Source organism: Cherax quadricarinatus, chromosome 16 (genome assembly GCF_038502225.1).
Source record: "Cherax quadricarinatus isolate ZL_2023a chromosome 16, ASM3850222v1, whole genome shotgun sequence".
NCBI classification, from domain to species: Eukaryota; Metazoa; Arthropoda; class Malacostraca; order Decapoda; family Parastacidae; genus Cherax; species Cherax quadricarinatus.
In genome coordinates, this window is record NC_091307.1 from 24,378,230 (window position 1) to 24,402,177 (window position 23,948).

A 23,948-nucleotide genomic window follows, 5' to 3' on the forward strand; every position below is an offset into this window, starting at 1 on the left:
TTCCCGGACCTGTCACCAACAACCCCTTTACTCCGCTGTTCCCTGGGCTTATATCGTAGTCAAAGTACCCCCTCCCCAATGGGGTATGTACCACGTGTTACGACCTGACGCCGAGGTCTGATGCCTTTAAGAACAAAAGACCTCAGACGTGGGCATGACTACCCGACATTTGCTAAGGCAGGTGTGACCATATAATTAGGTCTCCCTAGAGACCTCACAAGCCCATCTGAACTGCATCACAGGGGGAGTTGGTGTTAATGACCCTGGGCGCAGAGCGTCACTAAACAACATATTCAAGCCCAAGTCATTGTCATCCACTAACTCAACAGGAGACAAGGATGGTTGTTGAATCTTTGACATAGCTCTAGTAATTGTGTTGAGAGGAAATAAAATAGGTTTCTCTCTACAAGCTTCAATGGCATAATTATCATCAGTGTTATTATCGATCACAAGTGGTTCCTTACATATACCAGCATAAAGGATATCATTCCCTATCAACAAGTCCACTGACCTGATGGGAAATACACCACTGGATATACCCACTGAAATATAACCAGTATAATAGCTTGTTTCAATATAAAATTTGTGCAGAGGTACTTTTATAACAGCCCCTCCATAGGCTTCTAACAATACATCTATCTTGCAATAGGTATCATCAGTTATGGGCAGTACATCTTCTCTTAATAACGTGAGATAACTGCCAGTGTCTCTGAAAGTAATTATCTCAGTCAGATGTGATTCGTCAAATCCTACTTTACCTCTCGAAAAGTAAGGACTCATCGCTGAACGAATCTTTTCGTCAGATACACTTTCTGACGCTAGTCATCTATCCTGAGTAATATTATCTAAAACAGTAGGATCAGAGGTATTACTAGGATTTTGGTGCCTTTGTTGCTCGGAAGAAGATATGACTTGAGTGGGGGCGCCAGCCGCACGACTGTCTCTCGCATCTCTTTCCAACTTATAGCAATACTCTCTAGCATGTCCTTTTCTGTTACAATAGGTACATTTAACTTTCTTCTTCTCGATATCAGATTTCTGTCTAGCCACAGAGACAGATTCAGGATTGTGAGTTTTCCTGGTAAAGGTACGAGAAGTTAAAGTAGCAGGTACATCAGGCCGGCACTGAGCAGCTGATTTAGGTTGCCAACTTCTAGGACAATTTTTAGTTACCTTGTTTCTCTGTGTTTTAGTACGTACAAGTTTGCGAGAAATCTCGTAATTGTCTGCTAATGCTGCAGTTTCCAGAATATCCGAAGTAGTATGATCGATCAGATATTCTTGTATGTCAGCAGACATACAGTTGTTAAACTCTTTGTGTAGTAACAACTGAACAAGGCTGTCGTAGTTGTTACACTTGGCAGACCTACACCACCTCTCAAATGCAACTTTTTTCTCACGAGCAAACTCTACACAAGTTTGATCTTGTCGTCGTTGTAACGTACGAAATGCATGTTGATAACTTGCAGGCAACAAGTTATATGTCTCTAGAATAGTTTGACAGCGTCATAACTAATGTACTTGGCAAATGGTAAAGCAGCAGTACAAGTTTGAGCTCTTCCTGTCAAAGCTGTGTGCAACAAGGTAGCCCAGTGCTTACATGGCCAGTTCATAGCACATGCCTGGTTCTCAAACACATCAAAATAGGTGTCTAAGTCACTTTCAAAAAACTTAGGAACCATGGATACAGCTTTCTGCACATTAAATGTGTCCTGTGATCTATCAGTCTGTTGTCTTCCCCGACGAACATTTTCTCTCTGGAAATCTTCTTCGTTCAATTTCCTCTGAGCCTCTGTGCAGTCTGCAACATAATGAGGCGTTCTAACCCCTCAAACTGTTCCTGAGAGATAGAACCAGTGGGTAATGGAGGAGTAAGGAATCTAATGTGGTCTGGACGGTCCTTAGGTTGGACACCTCGTTCAACCATCCCTAGAGAGTCTAGATCTGGTCTAGGATAAGTAGATACAGGTGTATCATACACTGTACTAGTATGGGGCTGAGTCATACTCTCAGTTAGGAGGGAAGGCGTGAGCGAGAACTGAGCTACACTAGGCTCAGACACTAGGCTCACTTCTGCCTTAGTTTCTCTTTCCTCTACATCATCAAATAGAGTCATACTTCCTAATTGTGACACTAGGCTTTCTGAATCTGAATCATAATCAGACATCTCTGTATGAGCAGGAAGCAATATATTTTTAATTAACGCTCTGACAGTTTCTGCGGTGTAATTCCTGATATACGTCACACCGAGATATTTGGCTACTCGCCAACACGTCTGAAGTTTTAATGTACTTAACTCAGACAAAGTCAGAGTATCAATTAACTGTTTCACTTTGGCATACATCACGAAAATAAGTGTACTACGAGAGAGTTATTATGGGAAACTATAATCCTAATAGGAATTTTAGTGTTGGTTGTCTTAGAGCTAAAATTCATAAACAGTATTTCCATCTCCTTGGATCAAGAGACTCAGTCAGGTACATACATCCACCTGGTATGTTGTACAAGACTAAACTCAAAGTCTTCAGATTAGGAAAGTACTCAAAGTGTTTGATCATAGAGTTACTAGTATGTCAAACTGAACAATTTCTCCAACACCTTGGATCAAGAGCCTCCCGGACAGGCCCCCATTTGTTACAAAAAACGCGATTCTAAAAGCTTAGAGATCTCCAGTGAATACTAGAAAGGACTGCCCTTCTAGCATCCAGCCTGTTACTGGGTTTTCATAACAATTAGTCAGTATCCTTGTCCGATTATCCATTAGAATTCAGTATGATTCAATAGTGCTTCAGGATTACAACTGGTAGGCTACTAGCTAGAGAAATTAAAATTTAATAAATTTATTAAGTCTAGAGGTATATTATCAAATTAAATTAAATTAAATTAATCACAGTAATCAAAATAATATCACTCCTCTCGAGTACAATATTATTGTGCTGAAAGCACATATCACATTTATAATTCTTAAGTACCGTCTGGTACATTAACATTTAATAAGATATTACAAATATGTACAAGTAAGTGTGTATGCGTGTAAGTGCTCTAAGTAGTTCTCTATGTCTCACGATTCGACTAGACTTAAACAAGTGACTGACAAAGTCCTCACATAAACTAACTTCTTGACCGACTGGCAACCAGAACAGTCTGTGTTGCAAATAAGAAATTTTTTAAAGAACTTCAGAATGTGGCCTGTTACCATTTATTTCTTATGCAACAAGTTTTTTGGATCCGAGTTCTTTAAAGGTCTTTTAGAGTCTAGGGGAAATAATTTCAACTGGGAAACTCCATAGAATAATATTCAAATTTATTAAAGTATTTAAATACAATACTTTATCTTCTCTCTTAATACTTTGTACAATAAATTTACCATATACATTTAGTTCAAAATCATGGAAATGTCACATTAATAAGGAAGTTTAATTATTCTTCCTGTATCTAAGTCCTCATTAATGTTTACGTCTCTTAACAAGACTGTAGACTCAAAATACAAAAGGTACAAGATTTAACAAGACCTTTGAATCTGGCCGTAAAGTATCTATGGATTACTGAACTGACCAAGAATATAAATATCAAAAGAGTCTTTCAAAGTAATGAGGAACAAAGTGAGTCAGCTCTAGAGTCCAATTCTCAAAACCATTCAACTGTACACCGTAAGAGCCAATATACGATCAGTTGTCAGGGCTAGAGCTGGGAGCAGACTGACTACTTGCCAGTCTGTTGACGTGTCATCAGGTTGGATCAGCTGAGCCACGTCAGCCAGCCGGACATAAACAACTGAACAATTCACCGGATGGTTCCGAGACTTAAACTCTATATACACAAGAAATCCTACCTAACCATAATAGTAAAATAATAGTGATAATTACAAAATAGTGATAATAACGATAATAGTGATAACGATAATAGCGATAATACCATGGTATTTTTCATATATTAACAGATAATAATATAACGCCGAAAGTCTCTATTTTAGCTATAAACGGGGACTTTTGCGCTATAATATTAAGTGATGAACACATGCTCTTACAATATTTAAATAACACAGGATGACCAATTTCAAAGATATAACACCCCCCCCCGTATGACAATAGGTCGCAGTAGGGAGTTTGCAAGCGTCCTTGGTAATATCTCCTTTATAGTAAGCGTCCTCTTGGTAAATAAGGCAAGTAGTACGACGGAAGACTGGAGAAGCAAGAACTCGAACAGCATGGTTATTTGCCAGAGGATGAGCTTTTTGGAACAATGGCCAGAAGAACTATCTGGAGTGGCTTCCATCACAATTCGAGAATAGGAGTCTCGGACATGACTGTCAGGGTCATCCATGTGTACTTAATACTTCATCCCATCAACGAAACTGCTTTCATAGTCATACTGTCAATATAAAAGAAAATTATTAACAAAAATATATAATATATATATATATATATATATAAATTATGCTCTGAGAGTACTCATTACTTTACATTTTAAGGTATACATTTTCTTTTTCAGGGACGAGAAAGAGCATCAGCAATTATGTTAAGGGACCCACTTAAGTGTTGAATACTAATCAGATAAGGTTGGATCCTCAGAGCCCACCTGGGGATTCGGGTGTTCTTTGATTTCATAGAATTAATATAAATTAAAGGGTTGTGATCAGAAAATACCATAATTTTATGGGGGGAGGTTCCCAGATAAATGTCAAAATGTTCCAAAGATGTTACTAGGGCAAGAGCTTCTTTCTCTACAGAGACGTAATTCTTTTGGTGACGTTTCAACTTTGAAGAAAAATAAGATATAGGATGCAAAATATCAGTAGAGGGGGATTTCTGAAGTAACACCGCCCCCACAGCATAACCGCTGGCATCGATGTGTAAATAGAAGGGTTGATTAAAGTCAGGACTTTTCAATACAGGTGACAAAGAAAGCAACCGCTTCAACTGATTAAAAGCTATCTCACAATCTTTCGTCCAGCAAAACTTCATCTTACTACTGGTTAACTCAGTAAGTGGAGATGCAACCTGAGAAAAATTAGGACAAAAACGTCGATAATAACCAGTCATTCCAAGGAACCTCTGTATAGACTTTCTATCTTGAGGGATAGGAAACTCGGCAATGGCCCTAACTTTTACATCAACAGGACGTACCTCACCTTGACCTATACAAAAACCGAGGTATTTAATCTTGGCTTGTTCAAACTGACACTTGGCTAAATTTATGGTGAAGTTGTACTTTTCTAACTTCTTAAATAAGGTTTCCAGGTGAATTAAATGTTGCTCCCACTCATTGCTATATATAACAAGACCACCTAGATATGCATCCACTCCTTCTAAATCATTGGTCAGCAGGTTCATCAGGCGCTGAAAGGTAGAGGCCGCGTTACACAACCCGAAGGGCATAACACAATAATTGAATAATCCGCCTTGTATAGTAAATGCGGATATTTCTTGGGCTCGCTGGGTAAGCGGCACTTGGTAATAGCCCCTTAATAAATCCAGGCGGGTGACAAAGGCAGCTCCTGATACTCTGTCTATTAGATCATCAATACGGGGTAGTGGGAAACCATCTGGTACCGTGAGAGCATTAACCTTACGATAATCAGTGCACATTCTAGAAGTTCTATCAGGCTTGGGAACTAATATACAGGGCGAGGCCCACAGACTTTTACTCTGTTCTATGAGTCCATGGGACAACAAAAATTCTACTTCTTTGTCCCTTCATCGTGCAAGGGGTCCGAAAATTTGAAATTCGAACTGAACTCCCTATGGTGGATAGAGTAACTCAATACAAGGTCACTGATCCCATATAAATTGATTTCTGATGGTTAGTTTTCGAGCAATTGCTAATCTCCGAAGACCGAAAATATTCAGCTGCGCCCGACAAAGGGATTAAAAAATTTTATGTTGCAAACTTGCAATTGTTAATAAAACACACCAAAACAATTTTTTAAATTTAATATACAAACAGACAATATAAAAAACATAAATGGAACTTGTATCAAAACATTTTTTAAGTGTTACAAAAATATAAAAAGGAAGCAAATATCAACAATGCCAAATTGCAAAGTGATGCAAGTTTCAATCCCTATATTCCTGAGATTCATTTGGAAGACCAATGATTCTATATTGCTAAATGGAAAGATGGAAGTCTGAGAAACAATTTCTATCAGTCTTTATGAAACTTGAAGAGCAATATTCTCATGGATCTCTTCCTCATCCGGGTATTCCTCAATCCTAAAAGTTCTCTTTTTCCTCATTACTTTCTGCTTTTTGGCTGGCCTTTCTTCCCTTTCTTCCTCCTCATCATCACTTGACATCTCTGCATCCTGTGCATCCGGTGGCAAGTATTCATCACCACTATCCAGCAATTCTGGTTCGTCTACCTCTGGTTCCGAGTCACTGTCTTCAGAAACGCAGACATACCTCGACCTGCTGGTCGACTGCTCCCCATAAAACAGCCTCTCATGGAACTGGAAGGACAATAGAAACCTCCTGTATAAATCCAGACCACTACAGAGTTCATATATGCAATTGAAAATTTCTTATAAATATTTATTTGACTAAAATTGGACATTCCCGGAAACTCGCGCAAGACCGAAATAATTCGGTCTAAAATGCTTGCACTTTTTTCAACTGCATGCTACACTCATATTATGCTTCACATGGACTTTAGGTATATATCAAAATATGCCTAAACTATTCATGTAAGCACTAAACACAACAATCAGTACTTACCGACATTGTAGAATGTATAATCCAAGAGTAGATTAGTAAGGGTGGAGGGAAAAATGCGTGTGTGGGCGGAGCCAAGCCACCAGTGTTTATATTTTGATCTCTCAACCAATGGGAAGGCGGCAGAAGCGAACTGTACTTAGCTGAAGAGACTCAGGGAAGGCTTGTGATTGGTTGGAACTAAAGAACGGGAAGCTGGCCGCGCGGGGCACGGAGTATGACACGCCCCCAAAACACGTAATTAATACCGAATTTTTTCGGCCGCGCTCGACAAAGGGCTGTTTCTTGTTTGAGTGGACTTGCCCTATAAGGTGACTGTTTGCAAGGCTTTGCTCCTTGTACATCTATGTCGTGAATTCCCAATGTACAACACCTAGGGACGTCATCAAATAAAACCTCATAACGTAATATCAAGTCTTTGATATCTTTTGCTTTCTTCAAATCAAGGTCCATAAGAAAGGTATCAAGAGATTGCAATGTCTCTGAATTTTTTAAACGTACTTCTATCGCTTTAGAGATGCTGGGCAGACTTACATTTTCAGTTTCAGCTAAAGGAAGAACTGTCGAAACTGGTACGATACTAGGGTGGTAAGTCTTAAGTTGGTTTATGTGATAAGTACGTTTTGCTTTTCTCTTTCCTGGAGTTTGTAGTACATAATTTACCTCATTCAGCCGCTCAATCACTTCCAAAGGACCTTCGTATCTAGGTTGCAGAGCGTGTCCAGGTAAGAATTTCTGTGCCATTACACTGTCACCTGATTTGAAGAAATGAGAGCGTGTGTGTTTGTCATAACAGTGCTTCATCTTGGATTGGGCCTTAGCTAAGTTTTTTGAGGCTAATTCCCTCAGTTGTGACAAACGCTTTTGCATTAGAGTTGGAGTTGTTTTAAACGAGGGTTCTGATTTTCCGGTCCATGAATCTTTTAGTACGGCGAGGGGGCCTCATACTTGGTGTCCGTAAATTAATTCAAATGGACTAAACCCAGTGCTTTCTTGTTTGCTTTCCCTTAAGGCAAACAAGAGGAATGGTATTCCTTCGTCCCAATCTCTGGAAAACTGCTCGCAGTACGCTCTCATCATTGATTTTAATGTTTGATGAAATCGTTCGAGGGCTCCTTGCGACTGAGGGTGATAAGCAACAGAAAATACGGACTTAATTCCGAGGCGAGATAAGGCATCACGAAACATCTTAGAGGTAAAATTTGAACCTTGATCAGATTGAATTATTCGGGGAATCCCTACCTGTGAGAAAAATTTTTGCAAAGCTCGAACAATGATGCGAGAATTAATTTTTCTCAAAGGGATAGCCTCTGGATATCGAGTAACGACATCCATAATGGTAAACAGATATTGATTCCCTTGTTTAGTCCTGGGTAACGGACCAACACAATCTATTATCAGGCGTGAGAAGGGCTCACCACTGACGGGAATCGGAATGAGGGGAACTGGTGGAGGTGTGTGCGAAGGTTTGCCGGTCACTTGACAGACTTGACAACCTTTTAGATAGCTTTCCACAGTCTCCTTCATTCTGGGCCAATGAAAATGCTTGGCTATTTTGCCCAGCGTTTTCTTTACTCCCAAATGTCCTCCCATGGGACTATGGTGGGCGAAACTAATAGCCAATTCTCTAAAGGTGCTAGGTAGCACTACTAGATGTTTGCTGGTAGACAGATAATCGTCGGAAGACAAAAGAGACTTTTCCTTTCTCATTAATATACCATTAGCTAGATAGTAACAGTTGTCCAGGTCTTGGGTGTCGTCTTCTGTAATAGCTATCTCTCGTAATTTCTCTAGGGATGGATCAAGGAATTGATCCCTTATTAAATCTTCTTTCGATAGCATTTTAATATCAGAATCTTGAAAAAGGCCGATCATAAAATATTTCAGATTTGAAGATCTGGGTTGTAAGGATCGACTGAACAATAAATCGAGACCTAAATCTTCGCCTTCACTTAGGACATCAGTTGATAAAGGATTTTGAGGAGCTCTAGACATTGCTCTAGTTATAACATTGAGAGGAAATAAGGTAGGAGCCTCTTTTCGAGCTTCTATGGCATAGTTAATGTCAGTAGAATTATCAATAACTATAGGCTCTCGGCTTATACCAGGATAGTCTAGATCATTGCCTATGAGTAAGTCAATGCCCTGAATAGGAAAAGTTTCACTGGATACAACACCGTGTCTTCCTTTGCAGATGACACCCGAATCTGCATGACAGTGTCTTCCATTGCAGACACTGCAAGGCTCCAGGCGGACATCAACCAAATCTTTCAGTGGGCTGCAGAAAACAATATGAAGTTCAACGATGAGAAATTTCAATTACTCAGATATGGTAAACACGAGGAAATTAAATCTTCATCAGAGTACAAAACAAATTCTAGCCACAAAATAGAGCGAAACACCAACATCAAAGACTTGGGAGTGATCATGTCAGAGGATCTCACCTTCAAGGACCATAACATTGTATCGATCGCATCTGCTAGAAAAATGACAGGATGGATAATGAGAACCTTCAAAACGAGGGATGCCAAGCCCATGATGACACTCTTCAGGTCACTTGTTCTATCTAGGCTGGAATATTGCTGCACACTAACAGCACCTTTCAAGGCAGGTGAAATTGCTGACCTAGGAAATGTACAGAGAACCTTCACGGCGTGCATAACGGAGATAAAACACCTCAATTACTGGGAGCGCTTGAGGTTCCTGAACCTGTATTCCCTGGAACGCAGGCAGGAGAGATTCATGATTATATACACCTGGAAAATCCTAGAGGGACTAGTACCGAACTTGCACACGAAAATCACTCACTACGAAAGCAAAAGACTTGGCAGATGATGCAACATCCCCCCAATGAAAAGCAGGGGTGTCACTAGCACGTTAAGAGACCATACAATAAGTGTCGGGGGCCCGAGACTGTTCAACTGCCTCCCAGCATACATAAGGGGGATTACCAACAGACCCCTGGCAGTCTTCAAGCTGGCACTGGACAAGCACCTAAAGTCGGTTCCTGATCAGCCGGGCTGTGGCTCGTACATTGGTTTGCATGCAGCCAGCAGTAACAGCCTGGTTGATCAGGCTCTGATCCACCAGGAGGCCTGGTCACAGACCGGGCCGCGGGGGCGTTGACCCCCGGAACTCTCTCCAGGTAAACTGACACAAAGCCAGTATAGGTTGGTGTTTGGATGTATATCTTGTGAAGAGGCACTCTTATAATGGCGCCTTCATAGGCTTCTAATAACACATCTAGCTTTGTGCGAGTCATATCACTTAGGGGAAGTATGTCCTGCTTCAACAATGTTAAATAACTTCCAGTATCACGGAAGGAATTAATTTCAACTAATTGAGTCTTGTCTATTCCAACTTTCACTTTAGCAAAGTAGGGACTCATAGCTGAGTGAATATCTTTTTCTGAAACAGCTCTAGTATTGAGTCATCTAGAATGACTACTGATTCGTTCTGGTGGACCTTGTTCGGTACTAGGGTTCAGTTTCTTTTGAGTTGTCGATGAAGATATTACCTGAGTTGGGAAACGAAGTCGCTCGTCCCTGGTATCCCTCTCTAGCCAATAACAGTGTTTCCTTAAATGCCCTTTTTTATTACAATAAGTGCAGTTCAACTCACTGTTATGCCTTAGTGGTTTTGAACTTTTCCTAGAGTTAGATCTAAATTTATTATTAATGGGCGTGGAGGCATCATAGGAGGTCGGGTAAGGATTCTGTATGCGACGCATTTCTGTAAGATTGGATCGTCCTTTCTTAGGGACATATTTAGTCACTGTTTCCTTACTTTTTGTTTCGCCAATCAATTGTTGGGATATTTCATAATTGTGGAGAAATTTTCTCCAGGAGGGGGGTATCAGCCCCCTTCAGCCCCTTTCAGCCCTGAGGGGCCCAGCCCTCTCAGAAGGGGCAAGCGTCTTGTTTACTGCTACAGTGAGTAATTGATCACAGATGCCGTACGAGTATGCGACGTGGTCAAGTGACCGTTGCTCCTTGCAGTCCAGTGTTGCAGAGTGTATTTTAATAAGAGACAGTACATCTCTTACTTTAGCAGGACAATTAAGGAAAATCCTGCTCCCACTTTGTTACCATAGTAAAGATAGTGGACATTGTTGTCTATGCTTAAGACAGCAAGAATCAAACATTCTGCTTTGCTTCATCGAGGAAGTGGCAAGGAAGCAAAAGTACTATGTCAGCTTTTTTTTGTGCAAGGGGCAGTGACGGCATGGGGCGCTGTGGCGTCTTCTGATTACTTTTGACTCTACTGAGAGTGACACTGACGCCAGGATAACGAACAAAGAACACTGATCTGTGCGTTAGTGTGAACAAAGTGTCTCATAAAACACAATAAACACTTAAGAGAAGTGTGATCAGCTTCCTTAGTGATAAGATTGTGAACAATAAAGACAAATCTTGTGGAACATAGTGTACCAGTGTGCGTATTCCTAGACTATGGAAGACGTGGACATCCAAGGACACTTCAGCTTCTATCAAGTCACCCATATCTGTCGAAGGTGTGAAGAACACCATAGCTCACGCTACAAAAGCAAGGTAGGTTACGAATTTCTTGTAGTACGGGGGACTGAGCAGTTCTTGAGTCGCAAGGAGTTTGTAATCAACCTATAGCCGGCAGTGAGGTGTGGACTTTTGAGTCCAAACAAGTATGTAAGATAATTGCTAAGTTCAATTATCTTAAATGTCTTGTGAAGGGAGAACCCTATGAACTGATTGTCATTTCCGGTGGTTAAAGGCAATTACCAAATAGCTTTACATGTCTTAGCAGACAATTACTTTGATGATGACAAGGCCAGAGTTAGACATGCAGTCTTAATATCAAGCTTGAAGCCACCCAAACATTGTTTTTCAGACTTACAGGCATTTAGAATCACATTAGACAATAGTCTCAGATCTCTAGGTGCTAAATATGACCTAAGACAATGTGATTGGTTTATCAGTGGTATTGTACAAGATAAGTTGTCACCACAAACTATTGAACGATTAAATATTATGTTCAATAAACACTATTTCACTTGTGAGGAAATTAGCAATGGTTTACAAACAATAGTTTCATGCATGCAAGCAACGAGACAAGATGAAGAATCCACAAATCCAGTGGATAATAAACCTTCAACTCAGTATAAAAAGAGTATACCTACTCCCACTAAACCACAGAATGGGAAATCCCATATAGGCATTTATCAAGCTGTGAATACAACAGACAGTAAACAGATTGTCATACATAAACGTACTCCAAAATGTGTACTTTGTGATGGAACACATTGGGCACAGTATTGTACTCAATACATGGTGAGGGGCTCTTGATTTAGGGAATTGGATCTGTGCTCCAGTTCCCCAAATTAAGCCTGAATGCCTTCCACATCCCCCCCAGGCGCTGTATAATCCTCCGGGTTTAGCGCTTCCCCTTGATTGTAATAATAATGTACTCAATACACATCAATGGAGGCACGTAAACAACGTGTTCGTCAGCTGAAAAGGTGCATCAAGTGTTTAGGTGAACACAAGGGAAGAAAATGCTCACTGAAGAAGTGTTTTAAATGCAAGGGTATGCATCATACAGCATTATGCCCAAATACTTTTGCTGAACAGCAGAAGACTTCCACAGAATCAGGAAGTCAACAAGCAACAGCATTAAATGTGAGAGATAAGTTTAAAGCAACTGCTCTCCCGATAGCTCGAGTTGAGTTATCTAATAAATTACACAAAACCAATGTGCTAACACTATTTGATCAAGGCTCACAAAGGTCCTTCAAAAGAAGGACAGTGTTGCAGAAACTGAATAAACAACCCTATGCCAAAATAAAGTTAGATATAGCTGGTTTTTTCTACAATTCTGGTAAACAGACATATGACCTAGCCAGAATCACTGTTGGTCTAGGAAACAGGAAAAAGACAGCAGAAGCTGTGGTAGTAGATGATTTGCCTAAGTCTGTGCAGATCCAGGGATTAAAAGAAACAGTTGCAGCACTGAAAGCAGCTAAGGTCAAGTTAGCCTGTCCTGACATACAGACGGACACAATTGGTCCAATTGATTTAATCATTGGAAGTGATTATCACTGTTTTGTGCAAAATATAGTAAGTGTAAATTATTATAGAAATCCTCATGCAGGATCAATTGGGAAAGACTTTCCATAGATTTACAGTTAGAAGCTCTACACCATCTCTCAAAAGCGATTTTCTTTTCACGTGCAAAATCTACATATGACTGAGTTGGCTGGCGTTTTAATGCTCTAAAGGTTTTTTGATAACTTACTGGGAGGAGATCATAAGCCTTTAGGATAGCCTTCTTAACGGAATCATAATCCACATATTTCTCAAAAGGTAACGTAGCCGTACAACTTTGAGCTTTACCAGACAACGAAGTATGCAATAAGGCTGCCCAGTGTTGTCGGGGCCAGCGCATAGAACGTGCTTGATTCTCAAAGACTTCAAAATAAGTATCTAAATCTCCTTCATTAAATCTTGGAACCATAGATGCAGCTTTTTGTATATTGAAAGAATCATTTGAGGATTCAGTACATCTTTCACTCACTTTATCTTGTTGTTGTTGTCTTATATAGTGGAATGTTTCCCTTTGAAAGTCTTCTTCATTTAATTTACGCTGAGCCTCAATTTGAGCAGTCTGTAAAATAAATAGTCTCTAATTTCTCAAACTGACTTTGAGAAATATGCCCCGATGGTATCGAAAATGAGGGAATTGAACTGGCGGTATGTGGATATTCCTTTGGACGTGCACCTTGGTGAGGGCCAGGCTGACCATTAATAGGAACTCCTTCAGTAACGGGCGAATGCCGAACAGCGGATGCACCCTGCAATACTTCATCTACTTTACTAGAGGCCAAAGCTGGACCTAATCTGTCTGATTCAATTTCAAGATCAACTCTTTGAAATTGTTCTTCTAATACTTCGATTCTCGACTGGTAACTTACTTGAGAAACTAAACTTTCAGAGTCAGAATCTCCTGCTACATGATGGTTAGAGGCCCCTGGAAACAATTTGTTTCTAATTATTGCCCTTACGGTATTGGCTGTGTAATATCTATCGTATGGTACTCCCAATTTACGGGCTATCTGCCAGCACGTTTGAAGTTTCAAGGAGTCCAGCTTTGACAATGTTAAATCTTCAAATAACTCTTTAATGTGATCTTCCATAATCAATATTTTGAAATTAACTAAAGATAAATTCCCAGTATATAACTTTAATATTGTTCTTTTGATCAATGTCTTAGAACAACAGAGATCCCGGACGGGTACCCCATTTGTTGCGAATAAGAAATTTTTTAAAGAACTTCAGAATGTGGCCTGTTACCATTTATTTCTTATGCAACAAGATTTTTGGATCCGAGTTCTTTAAAGGTCTTTTAGAGTCTAGGGGAAATAATTTCAACTGGGAAACTCCATAGAATAATATTCAAATTTATTAAAGTATTTAAATACAATACTTTATCTTCAATCTTAATACTTTGTACAATAAATTTACCATATACATTTAATTCAAAATCATGGAAATGTCACATTAATAAGGAAGTTTAATTATTCTTCCTGTATCTAAGTCCTCATTAATATTTACGTCTCTTTCTTAACAAGACTGTAGACTCAAAATACAAAAGGTACAATATTTAACAAGACCTTTGAATCTGGCCGTAAAGTATCTATGGATTACTGAACTGACCAAGAATATAAATATCAAAAGAGTCTTTCAAAGTAATGAGGAACAAAGTGAGTCAGCTCTAGAGTCCAATTCTCAAAACCATTCAACTGTACACCGTAAGAGCCAATATACGATCAGTTGTCAGGGCTAGAGCTGGGAGCAGACTGACTACTTGCCAGTCTGTTGACGTGTCGTCAGGTTGGATCAGCTGACCCACGTCAGCCAGCCGGACATAAACAACTGAACAAGTCACCGGATGGTTCCGAGACTTAAACTCTATATACCTGCCTCGCATGGGCCAGTAGGCCTGCTGCACTCTTCTTTTTATGTTCTTATTTTATGGATAATTCTACAATTATTACCTTACCCAAGTTTGCCTGCAGGAGTCGATGAAGCTTCTGTCATATTAACAGCTTCTCTGTATCTCACTACTTTGAACATTAAAATGGTATAAAATACCGACAGGTTGTTAGGTAAGACACATATGCAACAGTTCACAATAAAGCTAATAGAATCCTTGGCTTCATATCAAGAAGCATAAATAATAGGAGTCCTCAGGTTGTTCTTCAACTCTATACATCCTTGGTTAGGCCTCATTTAGATTATGCTGCACAGTTTTGGTCACCGTATTACAGAATGGATATAAATGCTCTGGAAAATGTACAAAGGAGGATGACAAAGTTGATCCCATGTATCAGAAACCTTCCCTATGAGGATAGACTAAGGGCCATGAATCTGCACTCTCTAGAAAGACGTAGAACATCAAAATGGTATACAATACCGACAGGTTGGTAGGTAAGACACATAGGCAACAGTTAGGCAACTTTATTCCGAAACGTTTCGCCTACACAGTAGGCTTCTTCAGTCGAATACAGAAAGTAGGCAGGAACAGTAGAGATGTGAAGACGATGTAATCAGTCCATCACCCTTGAACTCTTAGAATTTGAGGTTATCAGTCCCTCGGCCTGGAGAAGTTCAATTCCATAGTCAGGAACTATCTGAAGATCAAGCGACAGTGCGAGACTTATATACTGTCGGAAGGAGAGGTGCAGAGTAGTAGTAGTACCATTTTGATGTTCATCTTGTCAGACAGTGCAACACATGGCCTCTTGGTACAGAAAACGCCTTAGACAACCCTTTCAAGTGAGAACTGTTGGATCTGAGAGGGACCTGACCTCTCAGTGGCTACATTCTCACTACTACTACTACTACTCTGCACCTCTCCTTCCGACAGTATTTAAGTCTCGCACTGTCGCTTGATCTTCAAATAGTTTCTGACTATGGAACTGAACTTCTCCAGGCCGAGGGACTGACAACCTCAAATTCTACGACTTCAAGGGTGATGGACTGATTACATCGTCTTCACATCTCTACTGTTCCTGCCTACTTTCTGTATTCGACTGAAGAAGCCTACTGTGTAGGCGAAACGTTTCGGAATAAAGTTGCCTAACTGTTGCCTATGTGTCTTACCTACCAGAAAGACGTAGAATTAGGGGGGATATGATTGAGGTGTATAAATGGAAGACAGGAATAAATAAAGGGGATGTAAATAGTGTGCTGAAAATATCTAGCCTAGACAGGACTCGCAGCAATGGTTTTAAGTTGGAAAAATTCAGATTCATGAAGGATATAGGAAAGTACTGGTTTGGTAATAGAGTTGTGGATGAGTGGAACAAACTCGCGAGTACAGTTATAGAGGCCAGAACGTTGTGTAGCTTTAAAAATAGGTTGGATAAATACATGAGTGGATGTGGGTGGGTGTGAGTTGGACCTGATAGCTTGTGCTACCAGGTCGGTTGCCGTGTTCCTCCCTTAAGTCAATGTGACCTGACCTGACTAGGTTGGGTGCATTGGCTTAAGCCGGTAGGAGACTTGGACCTGCCTCGCATGGGCCAGTAGGCCTTCTGCAGTGTTCCTTCGTTCTTATGTTGTTCTTATGTTAGGTATCTTTATTTCGAAACGTTTCGCCTACACAGTAGGCTTCTTCAGTCGAGTACAGAAAAGTTGATAGAAGCAGAGGAGACTTGAAGACGATGTAATCAGTCCATCACCCTTAAAGTTTTGAGGTGGTCAGTCCCTCAGTCTGGAGAAGAGCATTGTTCCGTTGTCTGAAACAATAACTGTTGCATATGTGTCTTACCTAACATCTCACTACTTTGTAATGTTGTGATCAGGTTTACTATTATTCTCTTCCCAGTGTTGTAAAGTTGAGTCTTGTAAACGTGTTCATGTTCCTCACCCCCCCCCCCTCCATAACCTCAGTTCTTGCAACAGTATCGTTACAAATCGTTATATTTTTCCTAGTCTCTCTATATGCTTCATTAGGTGCAGGTTCCATGTGCATATATAATGTCCTCAATGAATCCTTGTTCAGATTTCTGAATTGTTTAAGTTAGCTATTGTTGCTTGTGTTCCTTAGATAAGATTTATATGTACTTTTGGGGATGGTATAAACCTTGGTAATAAATACCGACAAGTTGGTTTAGAAAGACACGTAAGCAAACACTATAACATATTTATTAGAAAACGTTTCGGTCCTGGGACCTTGATCACTTCTAACATACATAGGTAGAAAGACATTATATATATAGGCGGAGAGTGAGATGTGAAGCACGTGACCTGAGGAATGTCATAAGAACATAAGAATGGAGGAACACTGTAGAAGGCCTACTGGCCCATGCGAGGCAGGTCCTTATCAAACCAACCTCTACCTATGATGAGGACGGGTAGACGATGAAATCATGTGACTCCTGTGTTGTTGGGTTGGTGCTGCTTAAGTATCATGTATGCCAATGTTTTTGAAATTTTGTAGTTTCCAGTGTTGCGTTCTATAGTGTCGGTGACGGCGATTAGTGAGGCTTCTAGGCACCGTCGGCGTCTGAGGTCTGGTTCGGTGAGAACGAGTTGTGCCTCATTCCAGTTCATCAAATGCCCCGTGGAGTCTCTGTGGAGGACACAGGCGTACCTTACATCGTCTCTGTTAGAGGCATTTCGATGCTCATTCAGGCGGACTGCAAGATCTCTGCCTGTCTCGCCTACATATTTCTTGGGACAGAACCCACAGGGGCTAGTGTAGACGCCTGCTGTAGAAGTTAGAGGTGTGGGGCTGCGTTTCGTAGTGAGGTCTTTGATAGATGATGTGTTTATGGTGGAAACGTTGATATTACTCATAGCAAGTGTCCGGCTAGTATTCATGGCAACATCGCCACATGGGAGTACTATGAACTGTTTAGGGGGCTGTTCCATGGGCAGTTTGTTGAGGATAGCTTGTGCCTTGAGTCTGCAATCTCGGATGAAGAAAGATGGGAACTGAAGACGTGTAAAGGGTTGTGTTATGTAAGTGCATTCTTCTTCTAGAAAACAAGGGCTGGAGATGCGAAGAGCTCTCAAGAAGAAGCCAATGAGGACTCCTCTCATAGTGCGGGTGTCTTGGTGTGAATAAAAGTGTATAAGATCGTCCTTGTTGGTAGGTTTTCTATACACTTTGAAGAGAAGTTTGTCACTGTCGGGAGATCTGCACAGTAGAACGTCGAGGAAAGGAAGTTTGCCATCATTTTCGAGTTCAAGTGTAAACTTTATTGATGGTTCAACTGCATTGATCTTGTTGAGAAGGGCCTGGATATTGAGACGTCTCGGATAGAAAACCAATATATCATCAACGTATCTAAGCCAGGTAACGGTGTTGGGAATGAGGGTGCTGAATTTCTCTGTCTCCAGGTTTTCCATGAAGAGGTTGGCAAGCACAGCACTGAGTGGGCTGCCCATTGCCATCCCAAAGCATTGTTTGTAACAGTTGTCCTGATACTTGAAGAAGTTGAAATTAACACAAAGTTCCACTAGATTGATGAAATCTAGAAGAGGTAAAGGGAGGTCGTGGTTTTCAGTGAGCCTCTGTCTCAGAATGTTGATTGCAGCGTCAGTAGGAACGTTGGTGAAGAGGGCTGTGACATCGAAGGAAGCCATGCTTTTGTTTTTGACATTCAGGTTGGAAATTCGGGAGAGAAGGTCATCTGAGTGTTTGAGGTGGGCTTGACTGATGGTGCCCAGAAGCGCTGAAAGGTATTTGGCAAGGTGGCCGGCTAGTCTGTGTGGTGCACTCCCTATGCCCGAAGTGATAGGCCGTAGTGGGATGCCAGGTTTGTGTGTCTTAGGAAGGCCATACAGGCGTGCTGGTTTCGGTTGACCTGGTAAAAGTTTAAGTAGTTTTTTGCCTTGTTCTGATTTTCGTAAGATGCTACGAGCCTTTTGAAGGAAAGTCTGGGTACTTTGAAGTAGCACTGATTCCGATACAGGCTGGTATGTGTTGGCATCGTTGAGAAGATTTAAGACTTTATTGTTGTAGTCGACAGTGTTGAGTAACACCACACCACCTCCTTTGTCACCTCATCCGAGATTGCAGACTCAAGGCACAAGCTATCCTCAACAAACCGCCCATGGAACAGCCCCCTAAACAGTTCATAGTACTCCCATGTGGCGATGTTGCCACGAATACTCGCCGGGCACTTGCTATGAGTAACATCAACGTTTCCACCATAAACACATCATCTATCAAAGACCTCACTACGAAACGCAGCCCCACACCTCTAACTTCTACAGCAGGCGTCTACACTAGCCCCTGTGGGTTCTGTCCCAAGAAATATGTAGGCGAGACAGGCAGAGATCTTGCAGTCCGCCTGAATGAGCATCGAAATGCCTCTAACAGAGACGATGTAAGGTACGCCTGTGTCCTCCACAGAGACTCCACGGGGCATTTGATGAACTGGAATGAGGCACAACTCGTTCTCACCGAACCAGACCTCAGACGCCGACGGTGCCTAGAAGCCTCACTAATCGCCGTCACCGACACTATAGAACGCAACACTGGAAACTACAAAATTTCAAAAACATTGGCATACATGATACTTAAGCAGCACCAACCCAACAACACAGGAGTCACATGATTTCATCGTCTACCCGTCCTCATCATAGGTAGAGGTTGTTTTGATAAGGACCTGCCTCGCATGGGCCAGTAGGCCTTCTACAGTGTTCCTCCATTCTTATGTTCTTATGACATTCCTCAGGTCACGTGCGTCACATCTCACTCTCCGCCTATATATATAATGTCTTTCTACCTGTGTATGTTAGAAGTGATCAAGGTCCCAGGACCGAAACGTTTTCTAATAAATATGTTATAGTGTTTGCTTACGTGTCTTTCTAAACCAACTTTTGGGGATAAATATGAAAATAGTATACAATACTGAGAGGTTGATAGGTAAGATACATGAGCAGTAGTTAGGGATCTTTGTTCTGGAAACGTTTCGCCAGCCAGTCGCTTCTTTAGTCCAGTAGTGAGAAGAACGGTGAAATGTGAGGAGGATGAGGTAATCAGTCCCTCAGGCTGGAATTATATGTTCACTCCACCAGTCTTGAGAAAAGTGCAGCATATCACCTGTCACCTTGATCCTGGTCCTCTTTATTTAAACTGTGTGAGAGAGAGAGAGAGAGAGAGAGAGAGAGAGAGAGAGAGAGAGACAGAGACAGAGACAGAGAGAGAAAGAGAGAGAGAGAGAGAGAGAGAGAGAGAGTGATTACCTCTTTGTAATCATATGGTGGTGTGGCGGTGTTAAGCTCTCAATGTATAGCCCAGACCAGTGTTTACTGCTTCCATCTTCACCACCACCACCACCATTACCACCAACCACCACCACCACCACCACTACCACCACCACTACCACCACCACTACCACCACCACTACCACCACCACCCCTACCACCACCGCCACTACCACCACAATCAGAACCACCGCCACCACCACCACCGCCACTACCACCACCACCACCGCTATTACAACCTAGGATTTCAAATGGCCTGTTATCCCAGGTGTAATGGGAGCAAATAAACACAGTAGAAAAAGTTTAGACTTATATTATCCTTCACCAATTATAACAGCAATATGTACACTATGTACAGTGATAAATATAGTGCACTCCACGGTAAGCAAGGCAGAAATAGAAGCCACAAGATAGCAGACCGTGCTTCAACCAGCTCTAGAGTGGGAATGACAAGGGCAGACAGGAGAGCGGTATCCACATAACCTCTGCGATTGTCAATCCCACCTTCTTATTGGCTAGAACCTGGTCACTAGTTGAACGATGGGGCCCCATCATCAACTCTTAGCAACCTGGTTCGCTGGTTGGGGGAGATAGCCTGTAAATGAGGGTGTGTCCATGCGCCGAATAAAGGTTACGTACTCTTTGCATGCCACACCCCCACCCCCGAGAAGGCTCAGGATTAGGCTGCCACCTCCCAGTGGTAACCGTGCCGCCATGGCACAAAATAATGGGACCGCCTATCCTCTCCACCATCCAACTCTTAGATAGAGCTCAGCTTTCCTAGTGACCAAAAGCCAAACCCTAAACTTAGAGTGAGACAGCAGTCAGACAGGCTAGCATAGGTCCAAGATACAGGCGGACGGTAGCCCGCATCCCCTCACTAAAAAAAAAACCCCACATCAGGGGATAAAAAAAAGAGCTTGAAAGGGGTTACCACAAATACATCCTAACCTAAATAAAATAATAAACTAGACTCTTGACAAAGAGTCTGCCAACACATTTTCTTTGCCGGCAATATAATGAATTTTGATATTGTAGGGCTGCAGCCTGAGCGTCCAACGCATAAGCCTTGTGGAAATAAATGGTATAAAATACCGACACAATGGCAATATAAACACAAATGCAGTATAATGTGATCCTTTATTGACTACGTTTCGCCCACACAGTGGGCTTTTTCAAGTCACAAACATAAGCCTTGTGTTGTGATTCTTCATGGCTTGGAGATAGACTAACGGGTTGTGATCACTGTAGACTGTGACCACCTGCGATGTCTGGCCCACATAAACATCGAAATGCTCCAAAGCCATTACCAGCGCGAGGGCTTCTTTTTCAATGGTAGAGTAAGCTCTCTGATGTGGCTGGAACTTAGCTGAAAAGTATGCGATTGGCTGCAGCTCCTTGTTCCCGATTTGTAATAGTACCGCCCCAACCCCAGACTCACAAGCATCAACCTGTAATGAAAAAGGTTTGGAGAAGTCTGGAGACAGGAGAATGGGTGCAGAGCACAATAATCTTTTTGCTTTATTAAAAGCAGTGTTACAATCTGACGTCCAATTAAAGGGAACTTTATGACTGGTAAGAGAGGTAAGAGGGGCTACAATATCTGAGAAATTCTTACAGAATCTTCTGTAAAATCCTATCATGCCTAGGAAACGTTGAAGAGATTTCCTATCATGAGGAACTGGATAATCTTTAATCGAAAGAACTTTAGCAAGTTTAGGTGCAACATTACCACTACCTACTTCATGGCCTAGAAAAGTGATAGTGGCCTGGCCAAAGGAAGATTTAGATAAATTAACTGTTAATTGGGAATTCTTAAAGGTCTCAAACAGAGCTTTAAGTCTAAGTAGGTGTTGATCCCAAGTATCAGACACCACAACAATATCATCTAGGTATGCTGCCGTGCCTTCAAGTCCTTTAATAGCCTGATGGACGAGTTTCTGGAATGAAGAGGGGGAATTTTTCATTCCGAAGGGGGTAACTGTATACTGATAATGACCTCCTGGAATTACGAAGGCAGAGATTTCCTTCGCCTTATCTGTCAAAGGTACCTGATAGTAACCTTTAAGGAGATCTAATTTGGACACAAAAGTAGCCTTACCCACAAAGTCAATTACGTCATCCAGACGAGGAAGAGGGTAAGCATCTGTGATTGTGACCTCGTTCACTTTACGGTAGTCTGTGCACATACGAAACCCTCCATCAGCCTTTTTTACTAGGATGCACGGTGAAGCCCATGGACTAGATGACTCCTCCACTAAACCATGTTCTAACAAGAAGTCTACTTCCTGCTGAAGTAGCCTTTGCTTTTCAGGATTAGCTCTGTAGGGGGAGAGTTTAATTGGTTTAGATTTTCCCACATCTACATCATGGTAACCTAACGTACATTTTTTCGGCACATCCGAAAAAATATTAGGATATGACTGTAGAAGCTCAGTTAAATTTGTTGCTTGTATTTCAGATAATCCATCCATTAACGGGCTAGGATCCTTGAGGACAGAATTTGAAAGTTTAGTATTAATTTCAGAGATAGAGTGCAAAGAGTCAGAGTCGTCCTCAGAGGTAGAGGACAGAGTCATTACTGGGACTTTATCTGGTGTATGAAAGGCCTTGATTTGATTAATGTGGTAAGTTTTTGTTTTTGAGGTCTTATCAATGGGAGCTACCACATAATTTAAATCAGATAATCTACTTACTATCTGCATAGGTCCCGTAAATCTAGCTTTCAAGGTGTGGCCAGGTATAGGTTCCTGCACCAACACCTTGTCTCCTGGATGGAAGGAGCGGAATTGTGCACTTTTGTCATACCTCTGTTTCATCTTACTTTGAGCTATCTTTAGGTTAGCCGTGGCTAACTCACGTGCCACCTGCAACCTTGAAGACGGGTTGTAGAGTGCTGAGCTTACGTCTTCTCCCATCCATCCTTCTTTGAGCACCCGAAGAGGACCTCGTACATTGTGCCCAAAGATCAGCTCAAACGGACTATACCCTGTAGACTCTTGCACCGTCTCTCGTACTGAGAACAGCAACAAAGGTAGAGATTCATCCCAATCTGTCGGAAAGTGCATGCAAAAACTTTTCATCATTGTTTTTAATGTTTGGTGGAATCTTTCCAAGGCGCCTTGGGACTGAGGGTGATAGGCAGTGGATAAGTTGTGAATTATCCCTAACCTAGTTAATACTTCCCTAAATGCTTTGGCAGTGAAGTTAGTACCTTGATCACTTTGTATAGTTTTAGGAATGCCAAAACAAGAAATGAATTTTGTTAAAGCTTTGAGAATAGCTTTAGTATTGATACTACGCATTGGGATCGCTTCAGGATATCTGGTTACTTTATCCATAATTGTAAATAAATACTGATTTCCAGACTTTGACTTAGGTAGTGGACCTACACAATCTATAATTAAATCTGCAAAAGGTTCTCCATCAGCAGGTATGGGTTGGAGAGGTGCAGGTTTAATGGAATGTCCAGGTTTTCCAACTTGCTGACATTCTCGGCAACACCTAATATGATTCTTCACATCTTTCTTTAATTTTGGCCAATAAAATTCTTTTGTGATTCTATACAAGGTTTTTGTAATTCCTAAGTGACCTCCTGATGACGTATTATGAGCTATATTTAATATCTGAGGTCTATACTTGGTTGGAACCACTAACCTGTCGTATAATTGCCGGCCCTCTATCTCCTTACCAGTCTCAGTGCAAACCAAATAATCATTTTTAACTTCATACTTGACTGGATGACCCAAAGAGGATTTACCCATGGCTGCCTCAAAAGCGAATTTTAAAGAAGGGTCCTTTCGTTGTTCCTCCCGGAAGGACAGTCCCTCGGGCATGGAAACAGAGACATCTGGCAATCCTGCAACCTGGGAATAGGAAGGCTTGATCGGGGTCTGTTCACTTGATTTACGAGACTCCGGCCGGTGTGTCTCATAAAACAACGTGGCTATTCCGAGATCGGAGTCGTCCAAGGATAGGT

General features: G+C 41.4%; 2 protein-coding genes across 4 annotated transcripts in view; one reads left to right on the top strand and one right to left on the bottom strand.

The window, feature by feature from the left end:
* Ypel (Yippee-like) overlaps positions 1 to 23,948 on the top strand; it is a 298,086-nt gene that overhangs the window by 193,016 nt on the left and 81,122 nt on the right. The window lies entirely within an intron of this gene.
* On the bottom strand, positions 5,918 to 6,775 carry LOC138852767 (uncharacterized). The gene is made up of 2 exons (XM_070085481.1): positions 6,714 to 6,775; positions 5,918 to 6,448 (listed from the first exon to the last, which is right to left on the bottom strand). The coding sequence occupies exons 1-2, from the start codon at positions 6,717 to 6,719 to the stop codon at positions 6,152 to 6,154; spliced, it is 303 nt and encodes a 100-aa protein (XP_069941582.1). The 5' UTR covers positions 6,720 to 6,775; the 3' UTR covers positions 5,918 to 6,151.